At 52.1% G+C, this 14,995-nt stretch overlaps 1 protein-coding gene across 6 annotated transcripts in view; it reads right to left on the bottom strand.

Annotated features, from left to right (window-relative positions):
• DGKZ (diacylglycerol kinase zeta) overlaps positions 1 to 14,995 on the bottom strand; it is a 55,027-nt gene that overhangs the window by 7,296 nt on the left and 32,736 nt on the right. For 3 of the 6 annotated variants that reach the window (XM_032113584.1, XM_032113585.1, XM_032113580.1), the window contains exons 6-26: positions 13,791 to 13,859; positions 13,286 to 13,357; positions 12,871 to 12,987; positions 12,707 to 12,778; positions 12,320 to 12,415; positions 11,971 to 12,053; positions 11,386 to 11,446; positions 10,895 to 11,008; positions 10,360 to 10,500; positions 9,766 to 9,844; positions 9,422 to 9,477; positions 8,322 to 8,384; positions 8,005 to 8,078; positions 7,782 to 7,893; positions 7,271 to 7,470; positions 6,870 to 6,970; positions 6,660 to 6,739; positions 5,562 to 5,606; positions 5,227 to 5,296; positions 906 to 946; positions 200 to 390 (exon numbers count right to left, since the gene is read on the bottom strand). In XM_032113584.1, the coding sequence (XP_031969475.1) occupies positions 200 to 390; positions 906 to 946; positions 5,227 to 5,296; positions 5,562 to 5,606; positions 6,660 to 6,739; positions 6,870 to 6,970; positions 7,271 to 7,470; positions 7,782 to 7,893; positions 8,005 to 8,078; positions 8,322 to 8,384; positions 9,422 to 9,477; positions 9,766 to 9,844; positions 10,360 to 10,500; positions 10,895 to 11,008; positions 11,386 to 11,446; positions 11,971 to 12,053; positions 12,320 to 12,415; positions 12,707 to 12,778; positions 12,871 to 12,987; positions 13,286 to 13,357; positions 13,791 to 13,859 (1,937 nt within the window). The remainder of the gene's footprint in view (positions 1 to 199; positions 391 to 905; positions 947 to 5,226; positions 5,297 to 5,561; positions 5,607 to 6,659; positions 6,740 to 6,869; positions 6,971 to 7,270; positions 7,471 to 7,781; positions 7,894 to 8,004; positions 8,079 to 8,321; positions 8,385 to 9,421; positions 9,478 to 9,765; positions 9,845 to 10,359; positions 10,501 to 10,894; positions 11,009 to 11,385; positions 11,447 to 11,970; positions 12,054 to 12,319; positions 12,416 to 12,706; positions 12,779 to 12,870; positions 12,988 to 13,285; positions 13,358 to 13,790; positions 13,860 to 14,995) is intronic. The other 3 variants (XM_032113582.1, XM_032113583.1, XM_032113581.1) reach the window with 1 other exon arrangement.

The raw sequence follows: 14,995 nt of genomic DNA, 5'->3' as shown, positions 1-14,995 counted from the left end.
TGCTTAGGGCAGTGCTGGCAGAGGAACAAGGAAAAGAGGATGGCATCTCATCCCTTGGTCTAACTCAACACTGAATTCCTGCTTACTTCCAGGGAGCTCCCCTGTAATCTGGCCCAGGGATCAATGCTGTGAAGCCAATCCTATCTCTCCCATCACTGCCCATTCTTCCTGAGACCCAGCACCCCCACTCCAGACTCACCTGAGGGCAGGAGAGGAGGGTGGAGAGGAGGAAGAGGAGGGGAATGCAAAATGGTGCCCAGGGGGTGTGGCAGATGAGTCCACGAGGTCGGGCATGGCAGGAGAAGTGCTCACGGTCTGAGTGACCACTAGCTCTGGGTCCAGCACATAGAGCTCATCCTGAGAGATCTCTGTCACATAGTTGAGGTGCTCCTGAAAGACACAAGTAAGGACATACTTAGAAGCAAGACCTACTTCTGCAAAACTCCATCCCCTCATATCCCAATGGGTGGGTTTGTAGCCCACCCATTTGCTCAGCAGAGCAATGGTGGCTTGAACAGTCTTGTGCCTGGGAGCCTTTGCATCTCTCCTTCTTCTTTTCAGGCTTCCTATCTCCTGCCACCTTAGCAACCTTGTAAACCTTATCTCCATGTCTTCCTCCCCAAATCATTGGGGAAAGTATCTAATACTGGTGAAGATGACCCCAGCTGGCAGGTCCCCTGGCCAGTCTTGCTATGTTTGCTATTCCTTACCCGCTGCACTGGAGGGCCCTGCAGGCAGCTTTCAACCCAGGGTTCTGTGCTACCACCCAGGCTTCTTCACTTTTCTCCAGAATCCTGGAGGTGCTAAGCCTGGTCCTGGCGCAGGCTCATCATGCCATCCCTTTAGGGGATGCCAAAGGGCAGGGCAGTGGTATGAGACCTGTGTGGCCCCAAGGCTATACTCACCTGTGCGCGGTCTATCCTGTAGAACCGATCGGCCGTGGTTGCTGTAAGACAGGAACAGAACAAGATGGGGTGATTCCTGGTGTGAGAAAGGGAGACAGCCTCTTCCCACCACGAGTGACAGTGAGCTATCCAGCCACTTCGTGGCTTGCACAGAGGGTACAGCAAAGCCAACAACAGCCCCTGACTCAGCGCAAACAACTTCCTTTTGTGATTCTGCTGGTGCCTCCACCCTAGAGGCAGCCCCTTGGGCCTACAGACCACCATGGCCCTGTGAAACATGCCTTTGCTTGTTAACTCCTCCTCAATGACTCCTGGCAGGGAGCCACAGGTAAGGCAAGAACACATCTAGCTAATGCCATGGCCTTTCTGGGGGTTTTCAGGTGCTCCAGCATTATCCTGAGCAGATGAAGCTCAGGGCTATCCAGTGCACATCTCAGCATTCATTCATACCAGGTGAGGAATTCCTGTGATTAACATGGTGCACCTTGTTGAACAGTGCTCAGAAATGGGGGCACTACAGGGGGCTGGGAGAAGAAAGAGCTCAGCCTCCTCTTGACTAAGGACCTCCATGAGGCCACTCAGAGCATGTGACTGCCAGGCACAACGGAGCATGCCACCACCAGCTGTAGGTCCAAGCCCCTGTCTCCTAGGATGGCAGGAGCTAAAATCCAGCCTGTCAGAGTGCATCCTTCTGCTTATCCCTCTTCCTTAGAGAAGAGATCACCACAGAGAGAGAGAAGCTCCAACAGAGCAAGTGGCTATGCTGGAGCCAGACACAGACAGCCACCACCCCTAGGGGAGCAGGGAAGGGTTATGGACTTAGGGCATCACCAAGGGAGAGCAGGACAGGTAAGAGCACAGTGCCAGAACAGCTGGATTCCCATGCAGGGCAACATTTCCACAATGTCCTGATGGGCTGCTGGTGCCAGTCCAGGAGAGGTTGCTGCAGTGGGATCCTTGCAGACCCAAGGAAGTCTTTCTGCAAATAGAGTGGGGATGTGCCAGAGCAGATGAGAGGAGTGAAAGAGCCACGTTTATCCTGGATATCTAGGGAGCTACTGTTCAAGGCCTACAATTCAGCCACTTGAATGAACCTGTGCCGTGTTGAATGAGGCTCTAGTCTCTTTCCTGACACATTTTCCTGAGCCTAGAACCTGCTGCTGGGAGACTGGCAGGAGAAGGGAAACTGGCCCTGGTTAAGCAGTCCTGGTAGCAACACCTGGGAGCAGCAGCACCAGCAACCCCACATGCAGGACTGGAATCTTGAAGGGAGAAGTTGCACCCTCTCTGCCTAGTACGAGGCTTCCCACGCCCACTTTGCAACCCATGGCTGTGCTCTGCTGTGGTCTACACTCTGCTTGCTGGCATGTCAGAGAGATGAAATGCTACCAATGGGCATTTCACTCAGCCAGCTTCCAGGTACAGAGGGAGCTTCTTGGTCAGAGAAGGCAAAGGGAGAAGGGAAAGCTACTTTCAGGTAGGGGAGAAGCAGCAGCTGGAGCCCAGCAGAGAGCCTGCTCGCCCGTAACACTGCGACGCTCATGGTGAGCCTGGCTCCGAGCATGCTGGAGCAGGGGGGCCCCCTGCCTGCACGACACAGGAGAGCATCCCCAGAAGTCCTGCAGTGATAAACACACGCCACCAAGCTGTCTTCAGCTCCAAGGGCAAGAGAACTGCAGACACCCCTTGTTCCACTCATGGTCAGCAGCCAGACACGCAGCCTGGGGCAAAGCACGGCTGTGCTCAGCCTCAAAGACCCCAACATCTGTGAGTCCCAAGCCTCAGTGGTTCCCTGTGGCTTGTCACTGAGTGTCCTCTCACCCCCCAAATCCATAGAATCACAGAATCATCGAATTGCTTAGGTTGGAAAAGACCCTTAAGATCATCGAGTCCAACCATTAAACCAACACAGCCAAGTCCACCACTAAACCACGTCCCTAAGTGCCACATCTACACGTCTTTTAAATATCTTTAGGGATGGGGACTCATCCACTTCCCTGGACAGCCTGTTCCAACACTAGACTACCCTTTCAAGTGGGAAAAAAATCTTCCCTGATGTAACTTGAGGTCATTTCCCTTCAACCTCTTGCTTGTTACTTGGGAGAAGAGACCAACACAACTTGACGCAACCTCCTTTCTGGTAGTTGTAGACAGAGATAAGGTCTCCCCTCAGCCTCCTTTTCTCCAGCTCCAGCTCCAGCTCCCTTGATCTCCTCATCCAGATTGATAAAGATAATAAACAGGACCAGCCCCATCACTGAGCCCTGGGGATCACCACTGGAGCCGGCCACCAGCTGGATGTAACTGCAGTCACCACCATGCTCTGGGCCGGGCCATCCAGCTGGTTTTCTATCCAGTGAACACTGCACTCATCTGAGCCATGAGCAGCCAGTTCCCACAGGAGAATGCTGTGGGCAACAGTGCCAAACATTTTATTGAAGTTCAGGTGGACAACATCCACAGGTTTCCACTCATCCACTTAGCAGGTCACCTTGACACAGGAAGAGATCAGCTCGGTCAAGCAGGACCTGCCTTTCACGAACTCATGTTGGCTGAGCCTGATCCCCTGGTAGTGCTGCCTGTGCTGCCTGATGGGATCAGGATGATCTGCTCAATGACTTTTCACAGCACCAGGGTTGGGCTGACAGGCTTCTAGTTCCCCAGATCCTCCTTCTGGCTCTTTTTATAGATGGGCATCACACTTACTAATTTTCAGTCAACTGGGACCACCTCATCAGCCAGGATTGCTGGTAATTGATTAAAAGTGGCTCAGTGAGCACTTCTGTCATCTCCCATAGTACCTCTGGGTGGATCCCACCCAGTCTACAGACTTGCATGTGTCTAAGTGGTACAGCAGGTCACTAACCATTTCCCCTTGGATTATAGGGGTTTCGTTCTGGTCCCTGTCTGTCTTCCACCTCAGGGGCATGGATACCCTGAGAACAATTGGTCTGACTATTAAAGACTGAAGCAAAGAAGGCATTAAGTACTTGAGCCTTATCCTTTGACACTATGTCTCTACCCTTTCACTCAGTCAAGGATGAAGATTCTCCTCAGACCTCCTTTTGTTGCTGATGTATTTGCAGAAGCATTTTTTTGTTGTCTTTTATGGCAGTAGCCAAATTAAGTTCTAGTGGGGCTTTGGTCCTTCTAACTTTCTCCCTGCATAACCTCATGACATCATTATAGTCCTCCTGGGTTGTCTGCCCCTTCTCCCTTCTCTCCTGAGCTCCCACCAAAGCTCTCTGTTCAGCCAGCCTGGTCTTCTTCCTCGCTGGCTCGTCTTTCAGCACGTAGGCCTGACCTGAGCCTTTAGGATTTCCTTCTTAAAGCACGTCCAGCCTTCCTGGACTCCTTTGCCCCTCAGGACTGCCTCCCAAGGGACTCCATCAACCAGTCTCTGAAACAAGCCAAAGTCTCTCTCCAGAAGTCCAAGCAGTTCTGCTGGCATTCCATCCTTACTTCTCCAAGAATCAAAACCTATCATTCTGTGATTGTGATGCCCAAGACGGCTTCCAGCATCACCCACCAATCCTTCCCTGTTTGCAAACAGCAGGTCCAGTGGGATGCCTTCCCTACTGGCTCCCTCACTGCCTGTGTCAGGAAGCTGCCATCCACACACTCCGAGAACTGTTTCCTCTCTGCTGTGTTGTATTTCCAGCAAACATCTGGTAAGCTGAAGTCCTCCACAAGAACAAAGGCTGGCGATACTGAGACTTCTCCCAGCTGCCTATAGAATATTTCATCTGCCTCTTTATCCTGGAGGGAGTCTATAACAGACTATAACAGACTTCCACCAGGATATCTGCCCTATTGGCCTTCCCCCTGATTCTTACCCATAAACACTGAACCCTATTGTCACCATCATTAAGCTCTAGACAATTGAAACAGTCCCTACCATACATACCTACTCCAGTGCCTCTCCTTCCTTGCCTGTCCCCTCTGAAGAGTTTTTAGCCATCCATTGCAGCACCCCAGTTGTGTGACTTGTCCCACCATGTCTCTGTGATGGCAACTATGTCACAGTTTTCTTGCTGTGCCATATCTTTTGGCTCCTCCTGTTTGTAGCCCATGCTGCATGCATTGGTGTCAATGCACTTCAGCTGGGCTACTGATTCCTCCACTTTTTTGGGGATAGGAGCCATAATTCCAATGCCCTAATTCTTAGGTGCTTCTGTGGTTTCTAATGCATCAATAACCCTTGGATCTTTGCAGCCACATGGATCTCCACTCCTTACCTCCACTGAGCTGGCAGACAAAAGGACCTTGCCTAGCACATCATCAGACTCAGTCAACACTCCTAGGGGAGGGTGATACTCACAGTCTAGGAAGCACCACTTGGGTGACAGCTTCTGGAATGACAGTGTCTTCGGCTTGGCTCCATCTCCCTCCTGCATAATAAAAGAGAGGATAAAGATGTAGCTTATGGCCTCTGCATCTCTCCTCAGAGCATTCCTTCTGCTTTGGGAGGTCCCTGCAGACATAGAGGACCACAGGCACTTGGGTGAACTTCAACACAGGCACAGCACACTGCAACAGGGAGCAGCATGGGACAGACTGGAGCTGACTGTAGAGAAGTGTCACAAGACGAGCCCATGAGACCAGCACAGCAGACATGACAGATGGGCCCAGCAGACAGAGTGAGGCCATACACACCTGAAAGAGCAGGCGCTCTAAAGCAGAGGGCTGTGGAGGGAAATCCTGCAGAAAGGCAAGGTGTGCTGTTACAGCCGGTGTCTGGGCAGCTGCCCAGTCCCTCTGCCATCCCACTGGAGTTGCTTAATGTGCTGCCATATCTGGCTTTACACACTGTCTGGCCTGGTCCCTGCATGGCTTTAAGGCCCGAGCACAGTCGTTGCCCAAGGAGTGAGAAGAGGTAAACCATGAGGTGACCAAGGAACACCAGCCACACTGCACAGTTTTAAAGGTGCAGGAGATTGCAGGGGCATCAGTCTACCACACTGACACAGCAGGAAAGACATGTGCCTGCCTGCATGTCCTCACCAGTGCCTGGGCACAAGGTAGGCAGGGGACAGGCATGCAGAGCAGGCACAGCAAGAGGCAGATGCCAGTGTGCCAGCCCAGGCAAGCACCTCTGCAACTCAGCCCTGCAGGACACTATGCACACGCTGGATGGGATTCCCACAGGCACAAGAGCCAGCTAACAGCAGACTAAGCAAGGTCCCTTCAATCTTCTATGCAACAATCAGATTGAGCAGTGCAGCACCAGGAGCCACATTATGGGCTTAGAAGGTATTGTTCACCAGGAGCAAGAGTTACACAGTCTGTGTACGGGTCACAGACACGTGCTAGTACATTGGCAAGGACACAAAAATTAGTGCTTGCAAATGAAAAGAGGTGGAGGGGTTATAAACCTAACCCAGGCACCTGGAGAGGGCAGAGCTGTGCCAGAAAACACAGAACCTGTGGAGGGTAGAAGGCTTACAGGCCCCCACAGGATGTGTGCCAGCTTTTTATACTACTCTGTAGTTTTTCAGGGTCACTCTCTGGGCTTGGAGAACAGTCAGAAGAGCAATGCTGAAAAAGAAGCTGCCAGACAGCACGGAGCAAAAAGCCATCCAGCTTGGGACCCTGCCTCCACCACATGGTGAAGACAAACCGTGACCTCTTAGTGGGAACCAAAGCAAGAGTGTGTGTGTTGGTGCATGCAGGTCAAGGAGGCTTAGAAATCCTTTCCCTGAGTCCCTCCATCCTCAGCATTCAGCCATAACCACTTTTCATGCAAAGACTCACCTCCTGCAGCTTCTCAATTTGGGTCCGGCACAACTCCAGGTCACTGTCTCCTGGAACCACGATGATCCCCAGTGGCACAGCTGCAGAACAGGGCACAGGCACAACTCAGGGAGCAGCCCATGCCCCATTACCAACACCTGTTTAGCTACAGGCTTTGCCAGACTTGGGGACTGCAGCTCCCACCCCCTGGTCACTCAGCTGGTCACTCACAGGCTTCCTTGAGCTTTTCCTTGTCATAGTTCAGTGCCTCATAGTCACGCATGCTGATTCGGCTCACCCGGATCCGCAGCCGCTCGGGCACTGGCTGCTGGCTGTGTGCAGGGGGCAAGGAAAAAGGAAGATATCAAAAAATGACAGCCTGCTTTCTCCTTATTCCCCTCATCCCTCCAAAACAGGCAAGAGCACAGTGTTGTATAGACTGGGGTGGGGAGCTTGGCACCAGAGTTTCTCCAACATCAGGGTCAGGCCTTATTTCTGTGACCTGATCCCTTCCCAGACCCTCCCCAAGAAAGGACTGAAATGCCTCTGCCAGTCATGGATCAGTCCCATCCCTTTCCCTGCCAACTGTCCTTCCTTGGAGAGGAGGTAGCAGATCAATCTGAGGAACCTACTCATTGAGCAGGGGCATGGAGTTGCGCCGCTTGGTCTTCTGCACCATGTTGGCTTGGTTGCGCAGGGAGATGTGGATGCAGGAAGCCGCCAGCTTGCAGGGCTCTCCATCCACCTGCATGGGAATGGCCTTGGACGTGGTAAGAACTACCTGCCGGCACTGACAGAGCCGCTCCCCATGGCCACCGACTTGCAAGGCAGCCTGTGAAAGGGTCCAGAGTGAGAGCAGAGCATGGACTGAGACGTGGATGAGGGGAGCATCCACTGTGAGCTGGATGCTGCAAGTGAATCAGGTTCTGAGGGTCTCGGGTTTGATTTCAGTGAGAAGGGACTCACAGAGACCAGGGCATAACAGCACCTCACCTGAATCTTAGAGAGCAGACACTGTCACACAGGCCAGTACCACAATTCCTCCAGAGAGGATCTGTGGAGCTGTGGGCTGGCTGACACCTGGTCAATGAGACCAGTCACTCCCCTGGTTGCTACCTACAGCTGCCAACAGTACTGACTCACCAGCGATGTCATGGTGAAGCCAATAACTTCAATGCAGCCATCATCATGGCGCTGAGGCTCAAAGTCATGGTGCTCCCCAGGGTTGCCCCAAGGCATGGTGCCTGCACAGTACCTGTGAAGGGACGGGAAGAAATGCCTGGACCGGCATCCAAAACCCAGGCAGGGATCTACAGCACAGGTGTTTGAAGCCCAGCATATGAAGACAGGTCCTGGGGTTGCTCACCTTGGGATGTTAAGGAAGACCAGGCACTGGGGCTTCAGGTCCTGAATCTTGGAGGTCAGGTCTGTCCCATCACACTGGAGACAACACAGGGGTGTTCAGGCTGCTGTAATGGGGAGCCTGGTCCATCCTACCCACTTAGGAAGAAATGGCCTCCCCTCCTCTGCTCCCTACACTGAGTGTTCTCCAAGTCAGGGGAGGCTGATGCTCCCAGAAACATATCCGCTCCCCAGCCCTGCCATACTCAGTGTGCCAAGGGACACTCCTCATGCCTCCACAGCTCACCCCCTCCCTGGACCAGAGCACCCCAGCACACTCACAACCAGCCTGACGTGCTTCGCCAAGTCTTTGGAGCTCCCAGTGAGGAAGTCAGAGAAGGCTGTCTGCCAAGGTAAGAGACAGAGTTAGTGCCCAGGTGTTCACCAGAATGGGCAGCCAGGAAGCCTGCCACTGACCTGCCACAGACCTCAGCTGCTGAAACCTGCAAACCCCCTTTTCATCCACAGAAGTCTTCTCCTCCTCCAAAACAACATGATCCATTCCTCTTGCTATTTTGTCTACCAAAAACTTTGGGGCACCTTCAGTAACATGCTCTAGTGTTCCCATGCCAGCCCAGTCCTGACTTTAGGGAAGAGCTGGCAAGGTGAGTCTCCTCCAGTGAGACTCAAGTCACAAGAGACAAATTCAGTCTCAAGCTGTAATGAAGTACCACAAAACAAAGCTGAAGTGACCCCATCTAGAGATTCCAGGAGGGACAGCATGGGTTCCCTTTGGGTTTAACTGTGCAGATAGGAAAAGAGACACAAGCAGGACAGATGTGAGATGGCACAGAGCAGCTTGGCCTTTAGTACTGCTCAAATACCAGTCACCAGACACATGGGTAGAAAGCATATTGAGGATGTGGAGACAAAGGAACGAAGATGATACTGAGATGCAAGGCTCTAGAGGTGAGATACAGGAGGAGGGTATAATTAGCCAGGAAGCTGTAACTGGTCCAAGGTATACAATAAAAGACCAAAGTAGTGTGGAGACTCTATGGAAAGGCTTCCTATTCCTCTGCAGGGGGGACAGCCTGCCTTCCCACAGTTCCAGGGAGGTCCTGCCTGGGTGACCACCCACGAGCTGGAGATCAAGAACAATAGTGGCAGAAGATCAATACAGCAACTGTACTGCAGGCCACAGAGCAAGTTGTACTGCCAGCAGCACTCGCAGCCAAAGAGGAGCTGTGACTCCCAGTGCTGCAGCCTTTCTCCAGCAACTCTCCACCTTTGGGCTGGGGGGCTTAGCTTGAGTGCACGTGAAGGTCCAGGTAACTTAAATGAGTGAGTTTAGGGTGTAGACAGAAGGCAGGTCTATGCCTGTGCTCCAGTTGACGTTACGGCTGCTGTGACGCAGGCTCAGATATCCCACACACACTCACCCCAGCATAGAACATTTTATTCCGAAACCGGCTGTTGAACTTCTCTGGGTTGGCCTCTAGGGAAAGGAGAAAAAAAGTCCAGGTCACTGGCCTACATATGGAAATATTTCACTTACCAGCTCTCCTCAGACACAGCTCTACAGCCAGCCTCAGCCAGGAGTCTGCTCCCAGCTTTTTTCCTGTGCAGGCACCCCTCTTCCCCCTCTGCAGCTTGGACTTGCTCCTCCTGTTTCACCTCCAGCTCTGTCCCTGAAGCAATTCTCTTGTTCACTTTCTTGAGGAACCCACAAACAAGAACGGGCCCATCCCACAGACACCGACCAAGTCCTGCCACTGCCCTGTACCTCGGGATTCGTGGAACTCCAGCGTCACCCGTGCGTCAAAGCCAAGGCTGAAGTAGTTATTAAAGACATCCAAAGGGAGCTGAAATGGAAAGGAAGAATAAGGATGAGGCTGCCAGTATGTGCCCATGGCAAAGATTAAGTCAGTTTACAGCAGAGCTACTACAGTGCTCGTGAGGCTGAGGGACCCTGCTTGCCTTTTCCCTAGGAAAATACAGAGGTTACCAGCCTGAGATAATAGATAAGTTCCTGGCTCCTAGGGGTAAGGGAAGTGGCCCAAGGGGACACACTCTGCTCTCTGAGGTTTCTGCAATCATCCACATTTCTGCTAAAGAGAACAGTCTCACAGAAGACTGGGCTTATACCTGTTGCAAGGTGTGGTTAAAAACCTTTGGTAGGCATTTAGTTATGAACTCTACATGCCTTTCCACGACTGCTGTGGCTCAGAGCCATGAAGAGAATGGTGGAATTGGAGGAGTGAGAGGGAAACACCAACCCAACAATGTAGCCCCAGGTGCTGGGGCTGCCTGAGCCAGTGGAGAAAAGAGAATGCAGACCTCTAGCACAGGGAACAGATATCGAGAGGAGGTGTCCCACCTTGTCAGCAGCTGCCTCATCCTTTTCCTCAGGGTTTGCATCAGGGTTTGGTTCCACATGGAGGTTCCAGCGATCGAGCTGCACTATGTTCCCATCTTCTACGTGTGATAGGATCTTAGACAGAGGCTCATCCGTGTAACCCTGGTGAAGGGAGGGACTTGGTGAGTCTCATGCCTGCCTCCCACAGAGATACCCCAGATAGCAGGCTTTGATAAGACATCCCAGAGTAAAAGGTGGAGAAGAGAGACCAACTCTACTCGAATGCACAATGAAGTGGGACTTGAAATTTAAAACAATGAATCTTCCTTCTAAAAATCTTCCAAAATTTGAAAAAGCAATTGCTTTTGTATAATCTAATGCAGAACAATTCAAATGTCAGAAGAATGGCAACATCCAAATTGCACTTATTTGTTGGTCTCTATCTACAGGAAGTTAAAACACCAGCCCACGCAAATCTCCACCCATGTGTCCGAAACAAGGGTTGAAGCATTCAGCCCTTCTCTGTCAGCAGTGGGTTCTTGTGCCCATCACTTACCCCACCCCAGTTCAGTGTTCTGGCCAAGTCGTTCCCTGTCCCCAAAGGTAGGATGGCCACAGGAGGAGGTGGATTGATATGTAACTGGTCCAGAATGGAGAGTATCCAGCCTACCTGCTCAAGCAAGAGAGTGCAAAGAAACCATTGTTTATCTCAGGGACCAGCAGGCAGGCAGAGCACTAGTGATGGCAGAGGGGCAGAGATGGGGTCTCCTTAGCCACATCTGAGGCTATTCACGGTCTTTAATGCTCTAATCAGCTGCTGCAGGAGATACCAGGAATCCCAGTGAGGATACTGGCCCTCAAAAGGGCTCCAAATCCAGACATGTTACAGACTATCACTCCCTGGAACAGTGCATGAGGGCACCCACAGTATCCATGCTACCAGCTGTACCATGGACACAGCGTGCACAGTTTGCCCTGCTCTGGATTACAGCAAGGAGGGCTGCTGTCTGCACTGGAAAGGCCTGGGCAAAGGGGCTGGAGACTCACCGTGCCGTCTCCCCCGCACGCCAGGATCCGGAGGTTGTGGACTTTGCGGTACAGCTCCAGCCTGCAGGGAATGGGGAGGTTGAGGAGAGGAGGGGAGGGGAGAGGTACTGAAGGTGCAGGTACACAGCAGCTGCCTCACAGAGCCCTTGGCATTCACAAAGCCACATCCATGTCTCCCTCCAGAGCTGCTCACAGCAGTGGGCAAAGCCACAGTAACTTTGGCTTCGCCAGCTCTTGTGAAGGAAGAGTGGGGTGTCCACAGGCTGTGCACACATAGATAACCCAGAACGCAGCAAGCACACAAGACTCACACAACATTAACTGAATATAAGGAACTATGTCTGGGAACCTCACCCCATGGCTCTTCAGCACTAGCCTTAAGATTAGACCAACCCTCCATCAGGAATCACTGACTATGAGTGACTATCACAACCTATCCTAGATAGGCCTCTCAAAGCATTGAAGGTCTGTCTGCATGTGGGAGCTATGAAGCATCAGGCCTCTGCCAGCTGGGGGAAGAGCTCTAGGGAGGAATCCTGGGACATGGATAGGGGAGAGAAAGGTACTGCCCCCATCAGTACTCACGCCTCCTTGGGTCCACCCTGGCTGAGGTCGAAAACTTGCCGTGGGTTGAGATACCACATGAAGGATTGGATGATCTTGGCTCCCTATGGGGAGAAGAAAGACTTTAGGTAATATCAAGTTCCCAGTGGACAGCAGAAGGAGGCATCTGCCTGGGGACAGGCTAAGACAACACTATTCTGGAGGAGACACAGGCAAAGCCTGGCAAAGGTGGGAACTGCTGGGCAGCAAACTGGCATTGTGGCCTCTTGTGCAGCTGAGACATCACCAAAACTACGATGAGAGCTCAGCAGCCAAATGGCAATGCTCTCACAGAGATGTCTTCTTAGGGAGATACCAGACAAGGCCATACCTGATTCCCACCGCTCTTGGGGTTCACGAACACCAGCAAGGGCTTCATGAGAGGAGCTGGCATGGGCTTGATGACAAAGGGTTTCCACCTCCCTTCCTGCAAGAGATACCATAGATCCTTCAACAAAGCTGGGGAAATGCAAACTCCCACCTCCAACTGAGCCCTAACATCATGCAGGCCAGAAGCAGGAGAAAGAGAACATCCCAGACACCCCATAAACCTTGTATCTGGGATATACCCTGCCAGCAGGCACCCTCCCTCCAGCTCAACCTCTTTAACCTCAGTGCAGACCCAGAAAAACCCACTTTTATTCCCTGCCTTGCTCCTCATTGTTCAGTCTCCCTGCCCTTCCAAGACAAGGTCATTCCCAGTCCCCTCATCTCTTACCTCGGCCCCCTTTTTGCTGGATTTCCGCTTGAATGATGTCCTCTTCTTCTTCTTACTAGATTTCAGTGGATTCTAGAGAGAAAAGGAACAAACATAAAAACTCTGTGAGGAGCCACTGGGTAAATGGGAACTGTGAAAGAGCCACAAGAGCTGAAGTGACTTACCTGGGGCCGCCGGACCCGCAGAATCCAGGTAGGAGGAACGACAACAGCAGCGTGAGCCCCCAGTGAGCAGGGCTCTTCAATGTGTTGCAGCATGAAACATGACACTTTGCTGTGATACTGGCCAAGAAGAAGACAGAGAGAACTCAGCTGGTCAGTTTGCTGGGCACAGCCACCACCTCCTCCTCTCAGGTCCCCCATGCCAATGCAGGGAGTGTTGGATGAAACCATGCAGGAATTTTGTAATGGGAAGGCAATGAAGAGAAAGCTTCTCAAAGGAGCTTGCCAATGTCATAGTACAGCTTCTCCCAGCAGGAGGAGCTGTTAAAGGGCAGGCTACTTGGGGGAGTCCCAGCAGAAAGCAGAGGTCATTAGTGCAGAACCGACTGGTAAGGCATTCAGGGAGGGCTTTGCTCACCGCTTGTTTGCACCAGGAACAGCTGATGGCTACAATCTCTTTGCTGTGGAAGGCAAACTTCTGCTGAAAACCCTGTGGAAGAAAGGATAAGAGGCTTAAAGAATCCCCTCGCAGTTTTCTACCATCCAACAGGACTTTTGCACCAGTAAGAGAGACATTAACAAAGAGAGCACATCTGCAGCTGGAGCTCTCCAGATCCTGTCAGACAGCCCCAACCACCACAACGGCACCAGGGAGGCCACTGTGCTCTGCAGGGGTGTCCTTATTGCTCAAACAAAGCATGTCAAGAAGACAGTCTCCTTCAGGATTAACTGGGCCCAGGGGAAGAACTACTCTATGTGGGAAGCACTTACATAGTGCTTCACTGAGCAAAGCAGGGCACGTGTCTTGGGTTTGCTGCCAAACAGGAATGGTGGGATGTCCCTGGTTCCCAGCCCTGTTCTTGTCTCTGGTTTGACCTTAGGTTTCCTTCAGGCTGAGAAAAATGCCCAAAATGCCCTCTCACCTTGCCACACTGCCGGCATTTCCCTTCCTGCCGCCTCCGGTGCACCCAGTGATGCCGGACAACGATGGGCTAAAAGGAAAAGAAAAAAAGAAAATTAAAAAAAAAAGGGGAATGAAGGGCCCAGTGTGTGAGGGAACACAGAACAGGCAGAAGGAATGGACACAGGCCAGCCAGCCTCTGCTCTTGCAGCAAAACCACTGCTCATAGGCACCAGCCTCCACCCTCTGAAAGAAGGCAAAGCCAAAGAATCAGGGGGCAAGAGGCCAATTTAAGATGCTCCAAATAAAGGGAATTAAAACCAGAAGAAATAGGAAGGAGAATAGGGAAAGTGAAGACTGAGAATCACACAAAGCAGACCCAAGGAGAGTGGGCAAGCAGTAGCACATCTCTGTCCCTTAACATCTCTGCCCAGATGCCCCTAGTGCCAGGTGAAAAATGTGCTGGTGGAAGGTGTGAAAATCCCTAGGGAGACACAGTTTGTGCCCACAGCAAGAAGATGGAAGTGCTTGCAGCTAAGCCACAAACCTCCTTCCTCCATGTTCCTCGAGAAGAGTGGCAGCCCCAAAGCTCTCCACACCCACTTCCCCCTGCTCTTTCCCCAGACCAATCCTGAGCCCGCCTCAGTCCCAGCGTGGGCAGCAAGGCTGCTCACCAGCACCTCTGCTCTGCCTGCAGGCTCACGGTGGGTTGAGGGCTGGGACTTGCAGAAGTGATTGTGAGGGAGTCAGAAGTTTTGTAAGGAAGCACCACATGTCTTAAATTCCATCCTACTCTTCCAGCCCTGTATTGGGAAATGCACTGCAGAGAGAGTAGCAAAAAGAGAAAAGGGAGTGCAAGTTCACAGGTTGGCATGGCAGGACCCAACATCCTGCTCCTGACAGCTTTTGGGATCATGATGATGAAAGGCAGAAACTTTGGGAGGAGGTTTGGGTCAGAGCTCCAGTGTTGCCTGCTCTGGGCAGCACACGGGAGAGGACAAAGAGTCTTCTTGGCTTTAGTGGACATTAATCCAGTAGGAGCAGAAGGAGGGTTATGCCTAGAGCTCAGCTCTGGGTCCAAGCAGGCACATCTAGGGAAAGGGCTGACCCTGAAGGGGATACCTGGCACCACAAAGGCCAGAAGAGCACCTTTTTTTTAGGGAAACAGGAAGGAAGATGCCTTGGAGGAACTGAGAAGCGTTAGAAAGACAGGACGGAGAAGCAGAA

Source organism: Corvus moneduloides, chromosome 6 (assembly GCF_009650955.1).
Source record: "Corvus moneduloides isolate bCorMon1 chromosome 6, bCorMon1.pri, whole genome shotgun sequence".
In the NCBI taxonomy this organism is placed as follows: domain Eukaryota; kingdom Metazoa; phylum Chordata; class Aves; order Passeriformes; family Corvidae; genus Corvus; species Corvus moneduloides.
This window is presented reverse-complemented; position numbering and strand designations above follow the sequence as displayed.